The sequence below is a fragment of the Eretmochelys imbricata genome, chromosome 14 (assembly GCF_965152235.1).
Source record: "Eretmochelys imbricata isolate rEreImb1 chromosome 14, rEreImb1.hap1, whole genome shotgun sequence".
Classification (NCBI taxonomy): domain Eukaryota; kingdom Metazoa; phylum Chordata; order Testudines; family Cheloniidae; genus Eretmochelys; species Eretmochelys imbricata.
The window spans coordinates 947,622-969,026 of NC_135585.1; the positions used below are offsets into that span (position 1 = coordinate 947,622).

Below are 21,405 nucleotides of genomic sequence, written 5' to 3' on the forward strand. Positions count from 1 at the left end.
AATCTGGCTCTGCAGAGCCTTTGCTTGGCACTGAGGGCATCAACACTGGAGCATGTTACAGCCCTGCTTCACTACCTGCCAAGCAGCCTTCCACCAAACCCCTCTGCAGTGGCCCTACTCTCACGGGAACAGCAGCACCAGACCCAGAGCAACAGCTCTTTAAATACATTTTATTGTCACTGGTTCCATTCTGCCTACTCCACCACTACGTAGGAGAGATGAGTGTTCAAAAAGCAGGGAGGGCCCAGGCTCCCAAGGAGGGGGTGGAGGATTTAGGCATAGGTCATGCGGAATGGCCTGAGCTCCCAGGAGCATGGAATGCAAGCACAGGGCCAGGCTCCCATGAAGGGGCAGGGGATCAGGGTGGGGGGGTGGGGGCAGGTTGTGGTGAGGGGCCCAGGCTCCTACTAGGGCAGAGGAGGAGCCCCTATGGTGCACTGTGCAGAGGGGAATAGTGGCAGAGGCCGTGCTTTGTGCACGGGGCAGCTCTGCATCAGATCTCATTGCCCCATTTGCCCTAGGGTCAAGGCAAGTTCTTGGGGCATGTTTAAGTCTCTTGCCTGCTGCAGAGCAGGGAAGGGAGTCCCTGGACTGTGCAATTATTGCTCGCTCTTCTCAGGGCTGGGTCCCAGTCACCGGGTGCCCAGTGGGCCCCAGTCACCATCCTGCCCAAACAGCCCTGGAGGGGAAGCCTAGCAGCCAGTCTGCAGCCTCTGACTTGCGGAAATCTCTTCGTGAAGGGCCAAGCGCCCATTCATTCTCCACCTGCTGGGGTGGGGGTGGGGTTCACAACTTCCAGCAATCATGGCACGTTTCAGCTAGGTGGGGACAGGGCAGGGAAAAAGCCACAGGGAGCCAGAGCGGCAGGGAGGTCCCTGCCAGGCCAGAGGGTGCATGCCAGCTGGTAGGGCCCCAGAGTCCCACCCTCCCCTTGAGCAGGGCCGTTCCCCAGGGAGGGGGGCGGGGAAGAGACAGAAATGGCTAGTTAAAGTACATAGTGGTTCCTGCAGACAATAGTGTTACACTGGGAAGCCCCCCTCGCCAAGATCAGTCGAACGAGATGAGCTGGGCCTCGCCACTGCCCTGGGCCTGCTGTACCTGCGATGGGGCCTGCTGAGGCTGCTGCTGCTGGGGGGGGCCTGCTGGGGGGGGCATCTGGAACAGACAAACTGTTTGTTAGGAGGCAGTCCTCACTTGGTACCCCCTCCCCCACACCTTACCCAGAGGGCTGCTGGTGGAGGCACAGGGCCCCAGCTGGTCACTCCCACCCGTGCCCAGCCCCCAGGTGAATACACCTGGATCTGGAGGTCTCAGCACCCTGCATGGGGGAGGCAGGGCAACAGCCAAGGCTCCTGGCGATAAGGGTGTGGGGCGGGGGGGGGGCAAGGGGCGGGGGGTGGTATCAGCGCAGTTTGTGACCGACTGCCTGGGGAGGGAGCTGAAGTGAGGGTGACAAGGAGATGCCGGGTTCGTGCAGGGCTGACAGTCTCACCTGCTGATACACGGGCTGCTGTCCCGAGAGGTAAGTCTGCTGGGGTGGCAGGCTGCTCAGAGCCGGCTCCTGCCCAGGAAGGGTCGACATGAGGCCCTAGAGCGGGGGTAGGGGAGAGCAATCAGACCAGCCGCTAGACCTCTGCCCCTTACCACAGGGGCAAAGACCCCTGAGCTCCCAGCCAGGCCCAGTGGGCCCATGCTGCCAAGGATCTGGGGCTCAGAACAGCAGCAGTGAAAAGCCAGGGTAGGTCTACATGGGTCAAGGGGATACAGAAAATCCAGCCCCATAGCCCTTCCCCCACAAGTGCCAGCAGAGGCCCCATTTACCCTCACCCCCTGGCTGGTGAGCAGCCACCACAGCAACCAACACCCAGCCCCAAGCCAGGTTGCAAGAGGGCACCAAGCAGTTCACCCTTGGTGGGTGCTCACCTGCATGTTGTAGGGCTGGTACCCCATGGAGACAGACTGGCTTCCCATGTAGCCCATGGTGCCAGACTGTGGGGCCTGCGAGATGGCAGGGATGCTCTGCGACTGGGACGCAGCGTTCTACGGGGAAGAGCACAGGGTGAGCGTGGAGCAGCCCCACAGCTCTCCCCCAACACCCTCAGGGTCCAGGGAGCAGCTGGCTCCCCCCATCCCACAGGGGACACCAGGGGCGACCCAGGCAATCTGGGACTGATCCCCATCCCCACTGTGCGGCAGGGGATCCCAAGAGCCTGGGAGCGGACAGCCTGTGCCACGCACTGCAGAGTCCCACGTTCCAGATTTACCGTGAGTCTGGCACACTACGGGCAAGGGGGACCCAGCACTCTGCTCACTTGCCTGGTAGCCCTGCGTCGGAGTCGGCTGATACGAGGAGTAGGCTGGGTTGGTGGTGGGAACCACCTGCCCTTGCGGCGCTGCCTGCCCGCTTCCTGCGCCTGCCTGGTACACGTAGGCGTTCACCATGTTGGGATCTGGAGCAGAGAGGGCACAGTGAGGTGACTGGTGCTGCATTCCAACCCTGCCTACCTCTGCTTGGCCCAGGCTCTCACCTGCCCCTGCAACAGGCATTGGTGTGTAGGGGCCAGTGCTGCCTGGAGCTGGCTGGTTCATGTACACACTGTGCATGGGAGAGCCCTCCACAGAGCCTGCGGGGCTGAAGGTGCCTGGGAAGCTGGTGGGACCAGATGGCTGATAGATCACCCCTCCTGCTGCTGGCATGGCCTGGAGCTGCAGAAAGGAGAGAGCGTGAAGGGGAGCGTTCTGAGGAGAGTGCCCATGGGAGGGCTCCCTGGCATGGCTGCTGTACCTGGGCATAGGGCAGAGAGAAAGCTGGCATCTGGGCTCTCATCTGGATGGTCTGCTTTTGCTGCTCCAGGCGCATCTGCCTCTCCTTTTCCTGCTCCTGCAGCCGCTGGATGGCCAATTGCCGCTGCATCTCCAGGTACTCCTGCAGGGATCGGCACCACCACACACACATCAGGAGCCTGGCCGTGCAGCTCATACACCAAGGCCAGCCCCAGAGACTCCACCCTCTCCACAGAACAGGGCTGCCTCCAGCCATCCAACAACAGAGCAGCCCAGGGCACGAGCTGGGAACAGCTGCCATGGCCACCAGAAAGCCCTGGGAATGGTGCTGGCATGACACCTGCCCTCCATGAGGCAACTGGAAAAGGCTTCCCTGCCTCACCTGCTTTTTCTGTCTCATGATCTCCAACTTCTGTGCCAGCTGGATTTGGCGCTGGCGCTCAGCCTCCTCGGCCGCCCGGCGCAGCTTCTCGCGGTGCTCGTCCCGCAAAGCATTCAGGGCCCCGCGGGCATCCCGGATCTGTGCCAGCTTGTCCTGCAGGCCCTCATAGTACACTGGGGAAGAGAAATGCAGCATCAGGCTCCTGCAGGGCAAGGGCCCTGGGCAAGGCAGCATCCAGGCCTGCGCATTAGCTGCCTCCAGATAGAGCAGGTGGCCCCCAACAAGACCTTCGATGGGGTATACTTTTCCACAGAGACCACCCCCCAGGCAGTCTACCACACAGTCCCAGAGAGCTGCCCACAAGCCATTGGCAGGGAGCAGTCGTGTCCTTCCCCGGGGAATGGAGCAGAAGCCACCTACACCTGCGCTCATCCAGCTGGTTGAGCAGCTCCAGCAGCTGGGGATGCATGTTGTTGATGGACTGGAAGAGGGAGAGCACAGCTGAGTCATTGGTGATGCTGCGGCCCCGCATGTGGTTGCTCTTCATACGGTTGACGAAGGTGGTGACAGCATTCTGCAGAGCCTTCAGGAACTGCTCGTGGTTCTCCTCGGACTCCCCATTCTGGTACTGCTGCTGGAGACACAGGGCAGCACAGTTAGCCCCTGAGCCCCACCCTCTCGGGAGTGGGGATCCAGAACCCACTCCTAGACCGGAGCTGGACCTGAGCTTCATGACTGGGGTGAGGCTGGTGCCAGGCAGTTCCCAGGGAGCACTGATTCAAACCAACCCCGCCAGACCTCAGAGAGATGGGTGTGGGATCGGGCCCTTATCTTACCTCCACGACACCGAGCGGGATGGGATGAGCTTCCCCAGGCTGGGTGGCTGGCTCTGAGAGGGACAGTGGAGCAGACGGGGTGGGGCTCTTACGAACCTCCTCCTGCTTCTTCTCCCAGTAGTTACGGTTCAGGTATCGAGCCAGCTGCCGGGAAAAGCAGAGGGAGAAGATCAGCGCCAAAGCCTGACTAGGAACCAGCCTACACTGTGCACCAGAGGGGCCTGTGTCCTTACCTCGGGGTCGATGTCCTCAGCCAGCGGAGCAGAGGAGTTCTGGGGAGAGAGAGAGGAGGGGGGACATCAGTCTTAGAGACACATGGGGATTCCGCAGCCCACTACACAACTCACTGCTATGACAGATACCTGCCCAGACCTGTGCATATCCTGCCACCCAGTGCCAGGCAACAGCAGGAGTGCAGGACTGGGAGGGACAGCGGGCACGTCTGTCTTCCTTCCTTCAGCCCGGTGGTGGTTCACCTCCTGTTCATGCAGCAGAGGAACAGCGCGCCCAGTGTTCAGAGCAGGGTCTCCTGAGTGCCCCCAGCACAGCAGTGTTTTCAGGAAGGGGCTGCACAGCGCCATACTCTCATGGCTATAGTTCCCTCCAAGCAAGGATTGACCCCTGGTGACCTGGCAGGGTGGCACTGACCCAACAGGGCAGCTGTGCACTTACCACAGGGGAGGAGTAGAGGGTGCTGACAGGGGGTGCGGTTGAGGTGACAGGTGTGGGCTCAGCCTTCGGGTACACAGAGTAGGTCGTTTTCTGTCTCTGCAGAGGGAGGTACAAGATCAGCCCTGAGAACTGTCCAGCTCAACAGCATGAGACAAGCCTGGCTTGGAGGGCGAGGCACCTCGCACGGGGCCAGGCCCAGCCACTGCACATTCACTAGCCATTGGGAGGCAGGAGCTGCTACTGTCTGCATGGGGCCTGCCCCGCAGGCAGGATCAGCACCAGCCCTCACTGTCCTTGTGAAAGAGACCCTCACCCCAGATCCATGGGAGGGGTTAGACCTGCAGCACAGCACCCCCCTCGACCCACTCTGCACCAGGGAAGGGCTCCGTCCAGCCCAGGGCTGGGGACCTGCTGGTGCAAAGCCGAGAGCAGTAGCCCGCCAGAGGCTTGGAGAGGATCCAGGCAGTGCTCCCTCCCGCAGCTGGGTACAAACCATCCTCTCCTTCTCCTCAGCCTCTGATTGCGAGAGGGCGATGGCCAGCTGGAGCTCCTCCTCCTCCTGCAGGGCTGTCTCGTCACGCTTTGGGGGCAGCTGCAGATGGAGAGGGGGGCTGCTCAGTGGGACAGTGAGCAGGAGGGGAAGGGAACTGCTGGGGCTAACCCTGCCTGCAGCCCAGCTTGGACCCCTGGCAGTCAGGATAGCCAGCCGCTTACCTGGGACTGCTGAGAAAGGGGGCTGGTCAGGTACTCAGGTGGCAGCTCAGTGGTCGCAGCCGTTTTGCTGTCAGCTTTCCTACAATCAGATAGAGGTGACAGTGGAGACCAGGGCCTACAGGCAACATTCCTGAGCCCTGCCTGGCCCCAGCGAGGGCCATGGCCCTATTCCACACCAGCCCCCATCCCAGGGCACGGCACAGCCTCACCCCCAGCGACGGACCCCGTCCCTGCCCCCATCCCCAGTGAGGAGCACGGCTCCCAGCTAGCAGTCAGTAGATGGCCGCAATGGAGGCAGCAGAGCGTCAGCTGTACACGCCCATCTCCTGAATCCCTCCCATCTCCAAAAGGGGCAGCTCTCCTGCCAGGCTGCCCAGCCCCTGGGGAATCCAACTCAGAGAGGCTCCAGTACACGGAGCCTTCCTTGCTCCAGAAGGCCAACCCCATGCCAACCACCAGCCCCCGCTGCTCCAACCCACATGCAGTGTGCAGAACCCCCTAGAGATACTGACTTGTTGAGGTGCTCGTAGCAGGGCTCACACACCCGCACCTCCTTCTCAATGCCAAACTTAGGGATGGTGGAGTACTTGGAAGAGCACTTTCCACAGAAGATCTGCCCACAAGCCCGGCAGTGATGCTGCAAACAAAGAGGGGGATGAGGTCAGCCTTGGCAGCTGGCACTAGGGGGCACCCTCCCAATACCCAGGGCTGTGCCCCTCCATGCCCATTGCACAGGGTGCTTGCTGACCCCCTTCCCCTAAAGCTCAGCTTTCCAGCCAAGCCCACCCTGCGGGGCCAAGGAGGAGGAGACCAAGTCCCCAGCGGTGTCATGCAGGGAAGGGAACTAAAGAGGAATAAGCAGCAGCACCCACCTTGCGGGTCACGACCCCAAACTGCACTCGACATCGGTGACACTCTTCAGCATCCACCCAGTCAGGGGCCTGTCACAGAGCACAGAAACCTGCATAAGGAAAGGACCAGGGCCTAGCACTCACAACCCTGACACTGGCTCCAGAGAGCCTCTCAGCCTGCCACCCTGGAGCTCCCACTGGCTAGCCCAAGCCAGGCCATTCCCTGGATGGGGAGACCCCCACAGCAGGAGGTGCTCTCCCCAGCAAGTCTCCTCCAGTGACCACTGGCTGCAGGAGAGAGTCACGGTCGGATGCTCCTGTGCTGAGCCAGTGATGCCCTCGCGTGCTGGGCAGGCTGCGCTGCTGGAGGAGCCCTTGGCAAGCCACAGGACGAGGAGGCTGCCCTCATGTGGGATCTCCAGGGGAGAGGGGATTCTGCACTTCCTTTCCTGAACCGTGTCTCCTGCCGAATCCAGGCAGTTGTACAACACACGTAAGGCGCTTTGGGATTCTGGGATTTGGTGTTATTTCACCACCAGTTGAAGGGTCGGACAGACGTGACAGCAGCGGCCCCCTCCAGAATGCCAGAGCTCCTCCCCACCGCTCTGCACTGGGGAGCTCACCCTTTCTGCAGCAAACATGGCATCACTCTCCTTGAATTCTGGGAACACATGACCTGTAGGAAGAATGGAACAAGATCTCATTGTAAAGTGTAGTCCCACCACACTAGAGGCAGTGGTGCCTAGTGCTCAGAGCTGGGGACAGAGGCAGGGCTCCTGGGTTCTAGTTTCTGCTTTGCCATTTGTGCAAGAGTTCCAACCAATCATTTAACCTGAGCCACAGTCACCTGCCTCACAGGGGGAGCTGGGAGAGCGAGTGTCCGTACATTGGTGATGGGATCCTAGGGCATCACTCTACTCCCAGGTCTGACTCAAGTCTACTCTGAATGCAGAGCACAACCCCAGCCCCATGCGCTCAGACTAGGCAACTGGGGCCCTTTGGTAAAACGTATGTTGGAACCTGAGATCAGGGTGAGAAATGAGGCATTTCCTGCCACTCCTGCGGATTCGCACTCACCCCAGGCAGAATCAGGGGCGTTCATGCCCCACATCACAGGCACTACCTCCAATGCACCTCGCACTGCTAGGAAACCCAGACACACAGCCAAGGTCTCAGCTTCTCACCCCAGGATCAGTGCCCAGCAACGGAGCCATTCCCAGGAGGATGTGCTCATCTACAGCAAGTTTCCTAGGAGAACATTCCAGCTCTGGCTTCCAGGAACTTGCTGCCAAACCACATCATTCCTAGGGGGCTGCAGGGCCAGAGTGAGGCAGCCACCTGGTGGAGGCTGCTCTGCAACAGGAACTGGATTCAAGTCACCCCGACGGGTCCATCAGGTAGCAGGGAGGTCACTGTGTGTAACCCCGTCTGTACCAGCCCTTTTCCCACACCTGGCTGGCACTGCGGCCTGCTCCCTGCCCTCCCATGGCTCATCCTCTGTGCTTGGCTGTCAGCGCAATGGGAGACTCACCTGCCCCCTTTTCCCCACTTAGTCCTTACCTTCCACCTTCATGATCTGGTAGGTGTCCTGCACCACCTTGTACTTGGGCTCGTTGCGGAAGGCGTGAGCCCAGGCCTGGATCAGATACAGGATCTTATTGCGAACGTTCACTTCCACTTGTCTCTGCACAGAGGGGAAAGAATCTGAGCCCAGCACGGGCTATTGTGGGGGATCTTTGTGATACTCACCCTCCACTGTGTCCTGGTGAGACACGCATACCATGGAGTGAGGGGCCAACACGAAACAGGCCAGCAAGGCACTGCTCACAGAGAGCAGGATACTGGGGAGGACTCGCCCCACTCACATAAGGCACCGAACAATGGAAGAGCACTGTATTAGAGGCAAATGCTGTGGCCCACTTCGCCTCCTCCCCTAACAGGATGGCTGAACACCACCCAAGAAAAGAACATGAGACCAAAGTCCTTTGGACCAAGGTGTTCCCCAGGGCAGCAGGGCTCAGCATGGAGAATGGGATCTTTCTCCAAAGCACCTTGATTGCACCCCACTTGCCCCCAAAGGCCTTTTCTAGTTGCTCCCCATCTATGAAGGCCAGGCTAATTTCTCAGGGTATCCAAGCATCCTCGATTCACTCGCACCAGCAGGAACTGTCACCATGCAGTCACAGCAATTCATGAGAACGACTAATCACTTCTCATTAGCCACAAAGGCTGAGAAATGCAACCCTTGGCTCTGGGTCCCAGCATCCTCCAGCTCACAGACACTAACTCCAGTTCACAACCCTACCCTGCCAGGAACACTCCAAACATACCCCAGGCAACAGGAGGAATTCCTGACCTTCAGCAAGCAGGAGGGGCCTGGCCATCAGCTGATCATGTCATCACCAAATCACATGACTGACTGCTCTGGAAATTCCCTCAGCAAGCTGAGAAGCAGATTCCAAGCACTCTCAAGCTTCACATTCAAATGTGGGAGAGTTCAGCATAGGTTTGTAGGGACATCTGCAGCTCCAAACTCAGACAGACCTGAGAGGAGCCTGCACCACAAAGAGAGGGACAACAGAACCCCCACAGCCAAGGGATTCAGAAGAGTGAAAGTCTCTAAAGTAATGAGCAAGAATGCACCTTGGGCATTTAGGGAGCTCTGAGCACTGCTCACATAAGAACCTGAGCAGAATCAGAAATGTTGATCTGATCCTATATTTGGGAAGCTCAATACCTACCCCAAAGCCCCTCTGAGCAGTCCATGAGCCTGTGTTCAGTATGGTGTCAGTCACAAGAGAGGCAGTGACTGTGACATAACAGATGCTTTGCATTAGCAATTCACGGAGCCCAGGGTACAGGCTAAGTGCTTAGCCAGACAGAAAGCATCCTTGAGGAGAGGCTGCCCCAGGGCTCAAATGGACCGACTCAGAGCCCCCCCATCTGCACAGGTCTGGGGAACCCCAAGCGCATAAGCACACACCTGCAGCACAGAAGGTACGCTCAAGCCGCACTGAACTCTAGGATACCAGGGCTGTCAGAAAACCAGCCCCCACCACTTAACTTAGTGTCTGCCATTGTAAATCAAGAGAAGCCAGGCTCAAGGCAGCAGTTACTATATCAGGCCACATCTATAGTTGAACTAGGCCAGCCTCTTCCTAGGAAGAGGATAGTAGGAGAAGAGACCCTGCTTCAGTGTTTGAGATGACAGAATTAGCAAAGCTCATACAGGAGCTGCTAGACATGGCCAGTCACCTGCCTTGGATAGCAGCCAGTGGTAGATGCTACAGAGGAAGGAGTAAAAATCCCTTTACTGAACTCAACTGCATACTCCTGTTCCACTGTGTGCCTTGGAGATGGAGCAGGAGGAGAACATCTTCCTGCCTCCACCCAGCTGGAGAGGCACCTGTGCCCTGGAAAGCGAGCATCATCCCACCGGTGTCACTGAACGTGGTGTTCTCATTCATACCTGATTGAAGCTTAGTTCTGAATCTTGTTCAGCTATTGGCTTGATGGCAACATCCTGCAGCAGCTCGTCCCATAGATTAGTTATGCACTCAGAGTAAAGGGGTTTCTTTATCCATTTTAAACTTTCCATCTCATCTTGGGTTATGGGAAGAGAGCCCACATCCCCCTCCAGCACCTCTCCCTACCAGCCCCCCCACCTTGCGTGTCCACCCCCACAGATGGGTATTTTCCTTTGCCTTCGCTGGCTCTGGCTAAACCAAGCCCAATAGCAAGGTGAGGACTTGCCATCAAATGGCCCCAAAGAGCAGTGTAGTATGTGCTGCAGTGTGAGCCATCATTCCTTCCACAGTCTGACAGCAGCTTTGCTCTCATGATACTCCCTCCCCAGCAGCTGGTTCCTGGAGCTGCCCATGATGCTTCATGAGAATTCCACACAGATCCTGTGGTGCAACTGAGCAGTTCAGCTCGTTCCTTCTGACGTGGATTTCTACACAGGGGCTCCCCACTCTGCTTCTCCCATGTCCTCCTGCTGCCCCATTTTCAAATCCCCAAGGATCTCTCTGTGTTAATAGCGACCTAGAAAGATGCTGCATTTAAGTTTCAGTGCCTCTACCTTTCTCTCTCAACCCCATCCAGAGGGAAACAAGTGAGCAAGGTGCTTCTACCTTGAATAGTTCTTTCAGCTCCTCCATAGTCTGTTTATTGGCCACCTCATCATGGACTGTCTGGCCACAATTCTTGACCACAGACTCCATGACCTGCAAGGAAAAAGAACTAGATTAGATTAATACCCTACAGAGTCCAGCATGAGAGCAGTCACAGCATGGACTGCGCCTGGCTGCAGGGCCCTGTAACCTGCACACAAGCCAGGGGGCACCACCTAACCCAGGGCACTTCGTGCCAACTTCAATCAGAGAAACATCTGATACTTCCAAAAGCCCTGCAGCATCTTGAACTGGGGGTCTTGACTTTTTGGTAAGAGTAGGGTCACACTTTAATGTAGAGATATAACAGGAAACATCCCCTAAACTTACTGGTGGCCTTTGCCTCCCTGCAATTTAGGATCCCATAATGTTCCAACTGCAGTTAAAGCAACCACCTGCTTGGTAGAACAACAGCATGACAGGATTTCATGTCTTTTTTTAAAGGTTTAATTCAGTATGGCAGCTGGAAATAAAGAAACATGGTCAGCAGATCACACGACATGGGTTGAGGCCCTCTAAGCTACAGCATCAGAGGAGGGTGAGCTCTGCACAGCTGTCAGCTGCACTCCTGGGGGGACAGTTTGCATAGACTTCATTCCTCAGAGAAAAGTCTGTGAAAGAGCGAGTGTCCACCTGGGCTACATGTTACTAGAGGCCTGGAGAGACTTCACTTTGCTGGGTTGGCTTCAGGTTACCTCTAGTGCGTAGAGAGCCACATGGGGGTTCTTGTCATTGACTTTCTTCTTGATAGCACCAACTGCATATTTAGCTCTGGAAAAAGAGAGAGAGCATGCACATTTTTCAGGCAGATGAGAACCTGCAGGAAGAGTCCAGCTGTCTCTTAACAGTCCACTAACCCCATCCTTGCAGTGGGAAAGAACACAATTTATTGCATGGGCAACTCCAGAGGCCCAGCAGAAAAAGAGGAAGAACAGTGATGATCAAGGCCCACTTTCTCTCAGGATCCGAGGCAGATCATGAGCTGCAGCTTCCCTGGTCAGAAACATTATCTCAAGATGCTGAATTGCATTGTCACTTGTACCACAAAGTAACAGCCTGGGTGGACCAGTGGGCTGACCCAGGGCACCTAGTCCTATGTTCTTAGCCTTCATTCAGTGAGCAGGGCAGAAAAGGATGTCAATGCTTAGAACATATCAGGAAGCGATATGGCACTTACTGAGTGTCTCCCTGACGAATCATATCACAAATCTGTAGGATGGATTCCCAGTCTGTCTCCAGCAGAAGCTGACTGGTAGCTTTATCTGCAGGAATTGAAATACCCATTAGCTAGTTTGGAACTGGCCTGCCCCTGTTCCACCCTCTCAGTTATATTCACATAGGAGATCTCCCTCAGATGAGAAGTGACTCCCCATCAGTCATTCAGACCCTGAGATGCTCTGTAACTGCACAGATTCTTCACAATCCTTGGTATTTTTGTGCTGCTAATCAGAACTGCTTGGCTCCCTCCAAGTCCCTTGAGGTTTCAAGGTACCACAGGTTTCAAAACCCATAAAGCAAAACAAAGGTTGTTCTTACACATCCACTCAGTGTGGATGCACTGTGGGTGAGTACAGGGTTTTTATGGTGCTCCCTCACCAAAATTAACCTGCTCCTCTGAAAATGTAAGGACTCAATCCCCAAACTTGTTACATTTCAGTCTGCAGTAAGTAAGTTATGACCCCCACAGCTAGGGCTATGAAGCTGCAGAAAGAGGTTCCTAGGTACTGCTAGCATAACTCAGGATTTCTATTTTCTGTACCTATCTAGGTTTCTATGCGGCAGTCTTACCACCCTGTCACTGCAGCTGTCCAAGCTGATGTCCATAACCCACACTCTCAATCTTTCAATCATAATTGTTATTTTCAGGTTTGTCAAAAGAATGATTTAGACACCACACCAAGACTCTGTTCATCCCATGACAGCTACACCCGTTTTTCTAGTTAACAATATTTTATGCTTCCTGAGTGTGTCACGCTCCCTGACACAGTTTTGAACCTCTCGGCCCACCCTGCCACCAGGCTGTTAGTCACATAGCGGAACCTGATCTTGAGCAAGGTGGGTTTTGCAAGATAAGGGAGAACAAAGGGGGCAGAAACCAGAGGTCCCATTCTGCTGTGAGCATCAGGAGCCCTGCATTGGAATACCCATACACCTGCTCACAGGTAGCGTGGGAGTCAGGCGTCAGGCTCGGCGGTGGGGCAGAATGGCGAGATACACAAGCGCTGCCCATGCTGATGCATGGGCTGGAGACATCGGTTATGAAGAGCAGTGAAATGATGGATGTTGATCTTTAAATCACGGTCACGGGGCTTCGAGGGAAACAGTAAAAAGAAAAGGAGGACTTGTGGCACCTTAGAGACTAACCAATTTATTTGAGCATGAGCTTTCGTGAGCTACAGCTCACTTCATCGGAAGTGATTCCCTGTGCAGAGGGCCGTCCCGAGAGCTGGAGGACGATGCGGGGAGAGGAGGAAGAAGCCGGCACAGAGTTAACCCCACCTTGGCCGGGCTCAGGCTAGAGAGCTGGGTTCGCGCTGTGCCCTCGGGCCCGGTACCGGCCCCTCTCACAGGGAGAGGCCAGGCCCAGGCCCCCGAGACGGGGGAGGGGTTCCTCGGGCCCGGCCGCTGTAATTCACCCCCAGCTCAGTCCCGCAGGCTCCAGCCCGGCGGCCCTTCGGGGCCCGCTCCCAGCCCGCCCGCCGGAGGCTCTGGGTGACCAAGGCCGACGCCCTCGCCGGCTGCCCCGGGGAAGCTCATCGCGGCGCCAGCCGGACTCGCTGGCCCCGGGCTCCGAACCCGGCCGGGCCCAGCCCCGAGCGCCGCGCGGGCTCCCGGGCCTGCGGGGGCATCAGCGCCGGGGGGGCTGGGTCAGAGGTCAAGTGCCCCGACTCGCGCGCGCGTACCCCCGGTACCTAGGAGCCGCTCGAAGGTGCCGCCGCCTCTGCCCATGGTGCCCCCGGAACCCGCCGCCCCGGCTCCGCTCGGCCTCAGATCGCCACAGGCCGCACTTCCGCTTCCGCCTTCCGCTGGGGCGGGGCTTCCTCCGAACGGGTCGTGGTTGGATCCCAGGAGGTCAGAGAGACAGGACAGCCAGCCAGTGAGCGCTCAGCTCCGCGGCTGCCTCCGCCAATGGAAGCGGGGCAGCGCATCTCCATAGCAATGGGCTGGCGCTGCGGGCCCGGGCCCCGCCGCCATGTACCTGCTGCTCGGGGCCTCGGGCGTGGGCAAGACGCTGCTGGTGAAGCGGCTGCAGAATATCCTGGCCCCGCCCGGGGAGACCCTGCCTCGGCCGCAGGGGCCGGGAGCGGGGGAGGGGCGGAGCCGGGGGGGTGTCCGGGGGGGGCAGAGGGAGCTTGTTCCCGGGGGGTGCCGGGAGCGGGGGGGCGCCCAGAGCGGGGGAGGGGCGGAGCTGGGGGGGGCAGAGGGAGCTTGTTCCCAGGAGGTAGCCGGGGGGGAGGGGCGGAGCCGGGGGGGTGTCCGGGGGGGGGTAGAGGGAGCTTGTTCCCGGGGGGTGCCGGGAGCGGGGGGGCGCCCAGAGCGGGGGAGGGGCGGAGCCGGGGGGGGCAGAGGGAGCTTGTTCCCAGGAGGTAGCCGGGGGGGTGTCCGGTGGGGGGAGTAGAGGGAGCTTGTTCCCGGGGGGTGCCGGGGGCACCCAGAGCGGGGGAGGGGCGGAGCCGGGGGGGTGTCCGGGGGGGGCAGAGGGAGCTTGTTTCCAGGAGGTGCCGGGAGCGGGGGGGCGCCCAGAGCGGGGGAGGGGCGGAGCTGGGGGGGGTGTCCGGGGGGGGCAGAGGGAGCTTGTTCCCGGGGTGTGCCGGGAGCGGGGGGGCGCCCAGAGCGGGGGAGGGGCGGAGCCGGGGGGGGGGCAGAGGGAGCTTGTTCCCAGGGGGTGCGCGAAGCGGGGTTGGGGGGCGGCGATGCCCGGCTCTAGTCTCTGGCTGTCGCTGTGGAGTCCCCTGGGTAGGCGCTGGAGCAATGCGGGATGGGGGGGCTGAGAGCCATTGAACCAGACTGCAAACCCTGTATACATGGAAACCACCTCAAGCTGGGGGGGCACAGCACTCCAAGCTCCAGTCCCGATGCGCCTGGGGGTGTCTGGTGATATTATTCCTTCCCCCCATGCTCCTTAACAGCTTCCTGCACAGCTGTGCTCCAAGGATGGGTCCAGAGAGCTTGGGGAGCCTCCCCCCACACTGCCCACGGTATGGCCGGGGCAACGCTCTGGCTCACTGGGCCTGTCCGCATTTCACAGGGTCAACGTGTTCAGTGCCATTTGCTGGCCCGATGCGGCCACGGCTGAGTGCTCAGTCGAGACCAGGACTTCTGTCCAGCATCACTCAGCTAGTTGTAGATCAAGCTTATGAGGGGCCAGGCTGCTGCTCTCTGGGTGGGTGGGTCAGTGTGGTCAGGATTCTGTTGCATTTGTGTTAGTAAGATAAAAAGAACGAGGAGTACTTGTGGCACCTTAGAAACTAACAAATTTATTTGGGCATAAGCTTTCGTGGGCTAAAATCCACTTAATTGGATGCATGCAGTGGAAAATACAGTAGGAAGATATATATATATATAATAAATATAATAAATATAATCTTCCTACTGTATTTTCCACTGCATGCATCCAATTAAGTGGATTTTAGCCCACGAAAGCTTATGCCCAAATAAATTTGTTAGTTTCTAAGGTGCCACAAGTCCTCCCCCCCCCCCTTTTTTTTTTTTTGCTGATACAGACTAACACGATTACCACTCTGAAACCTGTTAGTAAGGTGTTAACAGAACCAGGGAGACTCAGCCTGGCTAGCTGCTACACAGAACAAAAGGTTGTCCCTGAGGAAGCCGCACGTGTCAGAAGACATCAGCAGAAACCTTCTGATACCAGTTCAGCCAATGTTGCTCCACTTGGTCAGTCCCAGGGAATCCCATTCCTATGTGACACCAGCTTAAACCCTGAATGGTGGGTGGGTCCCCTGCAGGTGACTGCTGACTGAACTTCTTCTGGGAAGTTTTTTCCCATAGCTTCCCCTGTTCTTTGATTGACTCAGCCTTAGTAGTCCAATGCAATCCCCTTGCTTTTGAGGGTTCTCCCTTATGAATAGAACAGGGTCATTTACAGCACAACTACCCCCACGCAGTGGTGCTCTTTCGTAGTGTAGACAGCCCCCAAAGGGCCACTTCTAACCAGCAGCTCAGTGGTGTACTAACAGGAGATGGACTCGGTTGTGAGGAACACAAATGTCCCTACAGAGACTGACTCTGGCTGTTGTTGTCTTCTAAACTTGCAGGTGGGCACAAATCTGACTGACCTTCTGATCCAGAAGAAGATCACAATTCGGGAGCTGGGGGGCTGCATGGGCCCTATCTGGTCTAGTTACTATGGAGACTGCAGCTCTGTCCTGGTGAGCCACATCCCTTGGGTCTGGATTCTGAATGTGACCTTTTCCTGGCCTATCACCAACATCTAACCCAACATTCCATTGGCTCAGGCTACATTGGAACTGCCTTGCACTGCATGTGGAGGGCTGAGTGATCCACCATGTACGAGTAATGGTAACAGCTCCCTTTGGGGGAGGGAGATACATCCCATTGTACAGCTGGGCAGAGAGAGAGAGGAAGTGACTTTCCCCAAAGACCACACAGCAAGTCAATGGCAGAATGAAATAGAACCCAGGAGTCCTGGCCATGTTCAGACCATGTTGCCTCTTGTGTAAAGGTCTCTGCATTGTCACTCTCACTTAAGGGGAAATCATGGGTGTTTAGACATAATTAGGCCTGACAGAAGTTGACTTTTTAAAATAATTTCAGCAGCTAATATCACTGTTTATTTTTAAGCATTTTTTCCACATTTTTATTGGTTTAAATGTAGGGGGGTGGGGTCAGACAATTCTGAGTCTCACATTCTCAAACAACATTTTTCTTACTTTGTCTATCTGTAAATTTGACTTATCAATGGAAATAATTTTTCACCCGTTTGTGTGTACAGTGAAATCGACATTTGACACTTATTGAAAAATCTAATCCTCAACAGTAGCAGAGTCCTACTCTCCCTACCAAAAGCCCTCACATGAATGGAAATGGCCATGGAGTGAGGGAACGCCTCACCTCAGGGCCAGACTTCACTGGCCTTCCATTTTTCGTGCCTCAGCTCCTCCCTGCAACTTATCACTCAGGGCTCGTGAGATCCCTCTGGGCCACCTTGTGGGCTTGATTCTAAACTCACTCACCCATTTTACAGCAGGGTGACTCCATCATCTCGAGCTGTGCTACTCGTGAGCAACTGGCACCCTGTGTGTTTATAGGCATGGCTGGGGGACACATCACCATCAAGTGGCCTGTGGAGTGAGGCTCCAAATCCAGGGAAGGGCCTCCAGGCCCCAGAACTCTACACCAGGGTCTCTCACTTATGGGGGTTCATTTCATTTCCCTCGTGTTTTAATCTCCTCCCACTCCCTGTTCTGGAGCTGGTCTGTGGCGTAACCCACATCTCCCAAGTGACTGTCTTACATTTTAATTAATTCCCAACCTGGATCTTTCACTCTGCTTCTTCCCAGTTCATGATTGATGCGGCTAACCCCACGCAGATCTCTTCATCCTGTGTCCAGCTCCTGTCACTCCTCTCCGCAGAGCAGCTTGCCTCGGCATCCGTCCTGATCCTATTCAATAAGATGTAAGGCAAGGATTCCTCCAGGCTGAAAGTGATCAGTATCCATGGGGTAGGGCAAAGGGAGGAAATCTGGGACTCCTGGTGCAGTTGTTTCTTGCCTATATCATCATCTGCAGCCAAATAAGTCCCTGAGAGGCAGGTAGGCTGGGGGGGAATACGCTGCCCGTTTCAGACTATCCATTTCATCTGGTTCCACTGAGGGCCTCTGGCCATCCCACAGTGACCAGCTGCAGCACTAGAGGTGCTGCTTCAGTTTCCCCAACCTTTTTGTAATTAAGTCCAAACAAACTTGCATTGAAGAATATCCCTTTAATTAACAGAACAAATCCCAAACAAGGAAAGAGCTTCCACTCAGGTCCTGGGTCCCACTCCTAGCTCCAGAGTCTCTTACATGGTTTCTGTATCTTCCTTGTTCACAACTTCCATCCCCGCATCTCTCCTCCCCAGATCTGGAGTATCGGTCTCACTGGTCCTTCTGCCCTTAACATGAAATACTACCTCAAGGCCTTCCCAGTCCTCCCCAGAGCTGGGCAGTACTCTCACCAGTCCCTTGGCTAACATAGCATAAAGATCTCACCCAGTTCTACTCCCTGTAGCTGGGATTCGGCTCTCATCCGTTTTCCCATGATTGTATTAGGAATGCTCCCCTTGTTTCTTGCCCGGGGTCTCCTCTGTCCAGGAGCCTTCCCCCTGATCACCTTGCTGTGTTCCCTTCCTTACTGAATTCTGGTTATTTTATTACAGACAGGTGCAACCCTAATTGAAGACTAATCAACCACATGAACAATCAGTTAACCCCAAGGCTGGCTGACCAGCCTTAGTTGTGGGTAAATTGGCCCTAATACTCTCTAAAAGGCCAGTCACCCTGTGCAGCCCCTTGCTGGGATGGCTCAACAGGAATGGCAAATTCCAGTTGCTCTAAGTTGGGTCACTGATGGTTTAGCCCAGTCTCTCTCTCTCTCTCTCTCTCTCCCCCTTTCTTCCCATCCCCAAATATGGCTCCAGTGACCTGCCCTGCTACATGTCCCTGGTGGAGATGAAATCGCTGTTCCGGATTCAAGATATCATTTCCTGTGCTAACCAGCCCATCACTGTGGTGGAGACCAGCGCCCGTGATGGCACGGGGCTGCCCGACGTGCTGCAATGGCTTCGCTCCACCCTCAAGGATCCCAGTTGAATTTGCTGTGTCCAGCTTTGGTGTATCCTGCCAGCTGACGGGGCTGACTCTGACTCCAGGCAGCTCATACCTACTCTGTCACCAAGACTAGGATCCAGGAGCAGTAGAGATAGCTGAGCAGCAGTCTCATCAGCCCTCCATCGGGGAATGAGAGCAGGGGGGCAGCAGCAAGCCAGAGTGTGCCCCTATCAGGTTGGTGGTAGGAATGGAGCTGCCCCAGACTTTTGGTACCTTGAATTGCAAAGTAAACTATGAACTCAGGACTTTCTCCGATTCGTTCCAGACTGTCAGTCAGCCTGCTTGCCCCCTGGGGTGGGAGGAGTGTATTGCTGAGGTGGGGGCTGGGATGTGCAGAGACCACAGCCTTGTGTTTACTAGGGTACCTTTGTCCCATGACTCCCCTGTCCTTGGAAGCCTTGCTGATGGAGCACCCCTGCCCCATCCTTTTCCGCTTTGACTGCTGGCCCTGGGCTGCTGCTCCTAGGCTAGGAGGTAATGGGCCTGCCCACTGGAGCCCATCTGCAGGCAGGAGCTCTGGGGAGGGGTTTGTTAGTGACTAAACATTGCTATCTGTTTATTGAAGAGCAGAATGTAGTTCCTTCTCCCTCTGGTTTAATGCTGTGTCTTCCGAGGGCAGGCCACTTTAAGGCAGGCCACAAATACAAAACTGTTGTTATAATGCCCCAGAAGGTGTGTGAGGGGCTTCCCAGATGCACAGGTCCCTGCCCCAAAACTTCAGATAGGTTAGGTAGAACCAGGTGAGTTTATTTACATACGTAAAAACATTCAATCTGCACAGGACTCCAAACCCATATCCGATAGACCAAACTTGTACTGTTTGCATTGCATTAGCAGCTAAGGGCTGGGTGCTGTACCAACAGCTCAGAAGAACAGGTCCCTCAGCAGAAGAATTTACAGTCTAATATAAAGCCACCTTCATGCCCACCACCTGCATTTCCAGTACAGCCGGCTGCAGTCCCGAGGTGCCAGACACACAAGAGCTCTGTTTCTGTGTAAGAAGGGGAAGCATCATCCACCAAGTGAGGAGGAAGAGCCTGGTCTTAAGTGGGAGCATACAGTACACCCTTGCTATAATGAACCCCTGGGAATCCAAGCCATTTGGTCGTTATAGCTAGGGGTTTGTTATAGGGGAAGAGCCCTGCTGGAAGGGGCTGACACCTCAAGCCCTGCAGCATTGCTGAGAGCTCCTCTGGTCCCGGAACCACACCTGGGGCTCTGAGGCTGGAGGAGCAATCTGCCCTGCTGTGACCCCAGGGCAAGTGGAGCTCTCTGCCCCCTGGGCGGGGCTGGAGGTGGGATCCAGGGACCAGGTTTGCTATTGCGAAGGGTGTTATAGTGAGGGTGTACTATACTTGGTGATCTTTGTCCAGGGAGGTGGGGCTTGGACACTCTGCAGCCCGAGGGACAGTTTGTGCAAAGAGAGGAGGTCTCACTCCAGGCTCATGACAGTTTCTGGTAATGGGGAATTCACAGTTGGGTGTCTGTCACTGACCGTCTCTGAACTCTAAAGGTGTCCCCCCATGGCTCTGTTAGCTACGGTATCCTCAGAGAGTACCGCTGGCCAAGTGAGAGCTGTGAGTGTTAGATTAGGTGCGAAGCAGCATCACCAGCTAAATGTCTGAAGGGTGTGAACATCTGGGAGGGAGCAGAATTGTGCCCAGGGGACCCATGCAGAATAAATACCGGGGAAGGAGATGATATTAAGAAAAGGGAAAGTTGGGAGAAAGGTTCTTGCCAGGGAAATGATTCAGGCTGTGGAATAGCCCCCTCCCCAAGCAAAGGGCTGGTTGAAGCACTAGAGAATGTGCAATAAGAAGCAGTCGTGTATTGGGCCCTGGGGATGGACTAGATGGGGTCCAAGATTGCAGCTCTATTGCAGGAAGGGACCAGTTCTAAATGGAGCCTCCCACAAGCACTGACAGGCTCCAAAGAAAATGCAGCTGCCAGTGTTAGTGTGATAGGCTAGTAACTGGGGTCTCAGTGGAGAGCCTGGACCCAGGAGCTGCATTAAAGCCTTAGCAAGTCCCCCTTGTTTCTCTTTTCTCCTAGAGGGTCAGGAGGTGGCGTAGGCTGAATTACCAGTCAAACAGCTTCAGAGACCCATGAGCTGTGCCCCCCTCTACCACAATCCTTATCCAATTAGTCTCTGGGGGGCATGCTCCCTCCAGCACACAGACCCTGTACACCAGTTGCAAGCTTAAGCACCAGGGAGGGGCAGGGCTGAAGGTATAGCATATGCACTCTGGGCAGTCTCTGCTGTTGTGGTCTGTGTTGGAGGGGGAAGTAGAACCAGAGCAGCCTGTGACCCCTGCAACAACCCCCAATCAGGAGGGTGCCTGAGCTGCACAGAATGCCAGCCTGACTCCCCCATCACTGCCATGCGCAGTCACTGGAGATTGAAAAACTGTAATGTCTTGGCCTTGAACTGTCTTGACAGCAGCCTGTTAATAAGACTTTTTTTAATGTCTTCCTCAATGCTATTTGTGAAGTCCCTCTCTATGGCTTCATAGCTGTTTGGCAGAGGGGGTGTCCTTGTTGACCGAACCCGCTCCTCCACCACTCTGGTCCCCAGCAGGAGCTTGCTCAAGGACTCCACCTCAGTGCAGTTCCCATACTGCCACTTGTCCCCGGTTGCAGGAGTGTTGGGAGGGGGCCAAAAGTTCACATTCCTAAACATTTGCTGACACTTCCCACAGGGGGACTTCTCCTGATACTTTTGTTCTTCAACATTAAACTGAAAGGCCTGGCTCCACACCCCCTCAGGGAAGGTGATGGCCAGGCCAGTGTCCCCATGATGCACTGCATAGGCCATGGCCTTGTGCCATGTTTTTATAGAGGACAACTCAATCATGATGCGTCTTTCGTGGAGCCCCTTACATGAGAGGGAAGCGCCATAGAAGTGGTGGAGGTCAGTGCCACCCTGCGGATCACTGTAGAAGCAGCAAGCGATAACTGTGGCTGTAAATGTGAATTCAGTAGCATTCAGTGCGTGAGGTTCCTCCAGTGATTGATTCCACAGTTGCGCATTAAAGCTCTGCAGAAAGCTCATTAGCTCCTGGGGGGTAGTGAATCGTTTCACTTCTGTCACCTGGAACATACATCATTAGTCATTAAGACTCTGCATCCAGTATTTGGTCCATG

General features: G+C 55.9%; 2 protein-coding genes across 6 annotated transcripts; one reads left to right on the forward strand and one right to left on the reverse strand.

Moving 5' to 3' along the window:
• Positions 1-156: 156 nt before the first annotated feature.
• Positions 157-13,430, reverse strand: HGS (hepatocyte growth factor-regulated tyrosine kinase substrate). Of its 3 annotated transcripts, none has more exons than XM_077834341.1 (21): positions 13,324-13,430; positions 11,589-11,673; positions 11,107-11,182; positions 10,373-10,465; positions 7,800-7,923; positions 6,863-6,915; positions 6,261-6,329; positions 5,901-6,025; positions 5,389-5,467; positions 5,168-5,266; positions 4,675-4,770; positions 4,236-4,274; positions 4,003-4,146; positions 3,587-3,797; positions 3,167-3,339; positions 2,786-2,926; positions 2,529-2,706; positions 2,317-2,450; positions 1,924-2,040; positions 1,493-1,588; positions 157-1,155 (listed from the first exon to the last, which is right to left on the reverse strand). In XM_077834341.1, the coding sequence occupies exons 1-21, from the start codon at positions 13,358-13,360 to the stop codon at positions 1,048-1,050; spliced, it is 2,277 nt and encodes a 758-aa protein (XP_077690467.1). In that variant the 5' UTR covers positions 13,361-13,430; the 3' UTR covers positions 157-1,047. The 3 variants fall into 3 exon arrangements, with proteins under 3 accessions (XP_077690467.1, XP_077690466.1, XP_077690465.1); XM_077834340.1 differs by having other exon boundaries at positions 3,587-3,800; XM_077834339.1 differs by having other exon boundaries at positions 2,317-2,706; positions 3,587-3,800.
• A 133-nt stretch (positions 13,431-13,563) lies between these two features.
• Positions 13,564-20,729, forward strand: ARL16 (ARF like GTPase 16). 3 transcript variants are annotated; one of them, XM_077833751.1, is made up of 5 exons: positions 13,564-13,665; positions 14,552-14,610; positions 15,688-15,801; positions 16,954-17,069; positions 18,072-20,729. In XM_077833751.1, the coding sequence occupies exons 1-5, from the start codon at positions 13,605-13,607 to the stop codon at positions 18,241-18,243; spliced, it is 522 nt and encodes a 173-aa protein (XP_077689877.1). In that variant the 5' UTR covers positions 13,564-13,604; the 3' UTR covers positions 18,244-20,729. The 3 variants fall into 3 exon arrangements, with proteins under 3 accessions (XP_077689877.1, XP_077689879.1, XP_077689878.1); XM_077833753.1 differs by lacking the exon at positions 13,564-13,665 and adding an exon at positions 15,136-15,307 and having other exon boundaries at positions 14,366-14,610; XM_077833752.1 differs by lacking the exons at positions 13,564-13,665; positions 14,552-14,610 and adding an exon at positions 14,622-14,795.
• Positions 20,730-21,405: the final 676 nt, after the last annotated feature.

Bases quoted from the DNA above. Each gene is read 5' to 3' on its own strand.
- HGS (XM_077834339.1), bottom strand. From the start codon at position 13,360: ATGGGCAGAGGCGGCGGCACCTTCGAGCGGCTCCTAG. The intron at 11,674-13,323 runs GTACCGGGGGTA...CAATTCCTGCAG, and splicing joins CACCTTCGAGCGGCTCCTAG to ATAAAGCTACCAGTCAGCTT. The intron at 4,771-5,167 runs GTTTGTACCCAG...CTCCCTCTGCAG, and splicing joins CTGAGGAGAAGGAGAGGATG to AGACAGAAAACGACCTACTC.
- ARL16 (XM_077833751.1), top strand. From the start codon at position 13,605: ATGTACCTGCTGCTCGGGGCCTCGGGCGTGGGCAAGACGCTGCTGGTG. The intron at 15,802-16,953 runs GTGAGCCACATC...GCTTCTTCCCAG, and splicing joins GAGACTGCAGCTCTGTCCTG to TTCATGATTGATGCGGCTAA. The intron at 17,070-18,071 runs GTAAGGCAAGGA...ATATGGCTCCAG, and splicing joins CTGATCCTATTCAATAAGAT to TGACCTGCCCTGCTACATGT.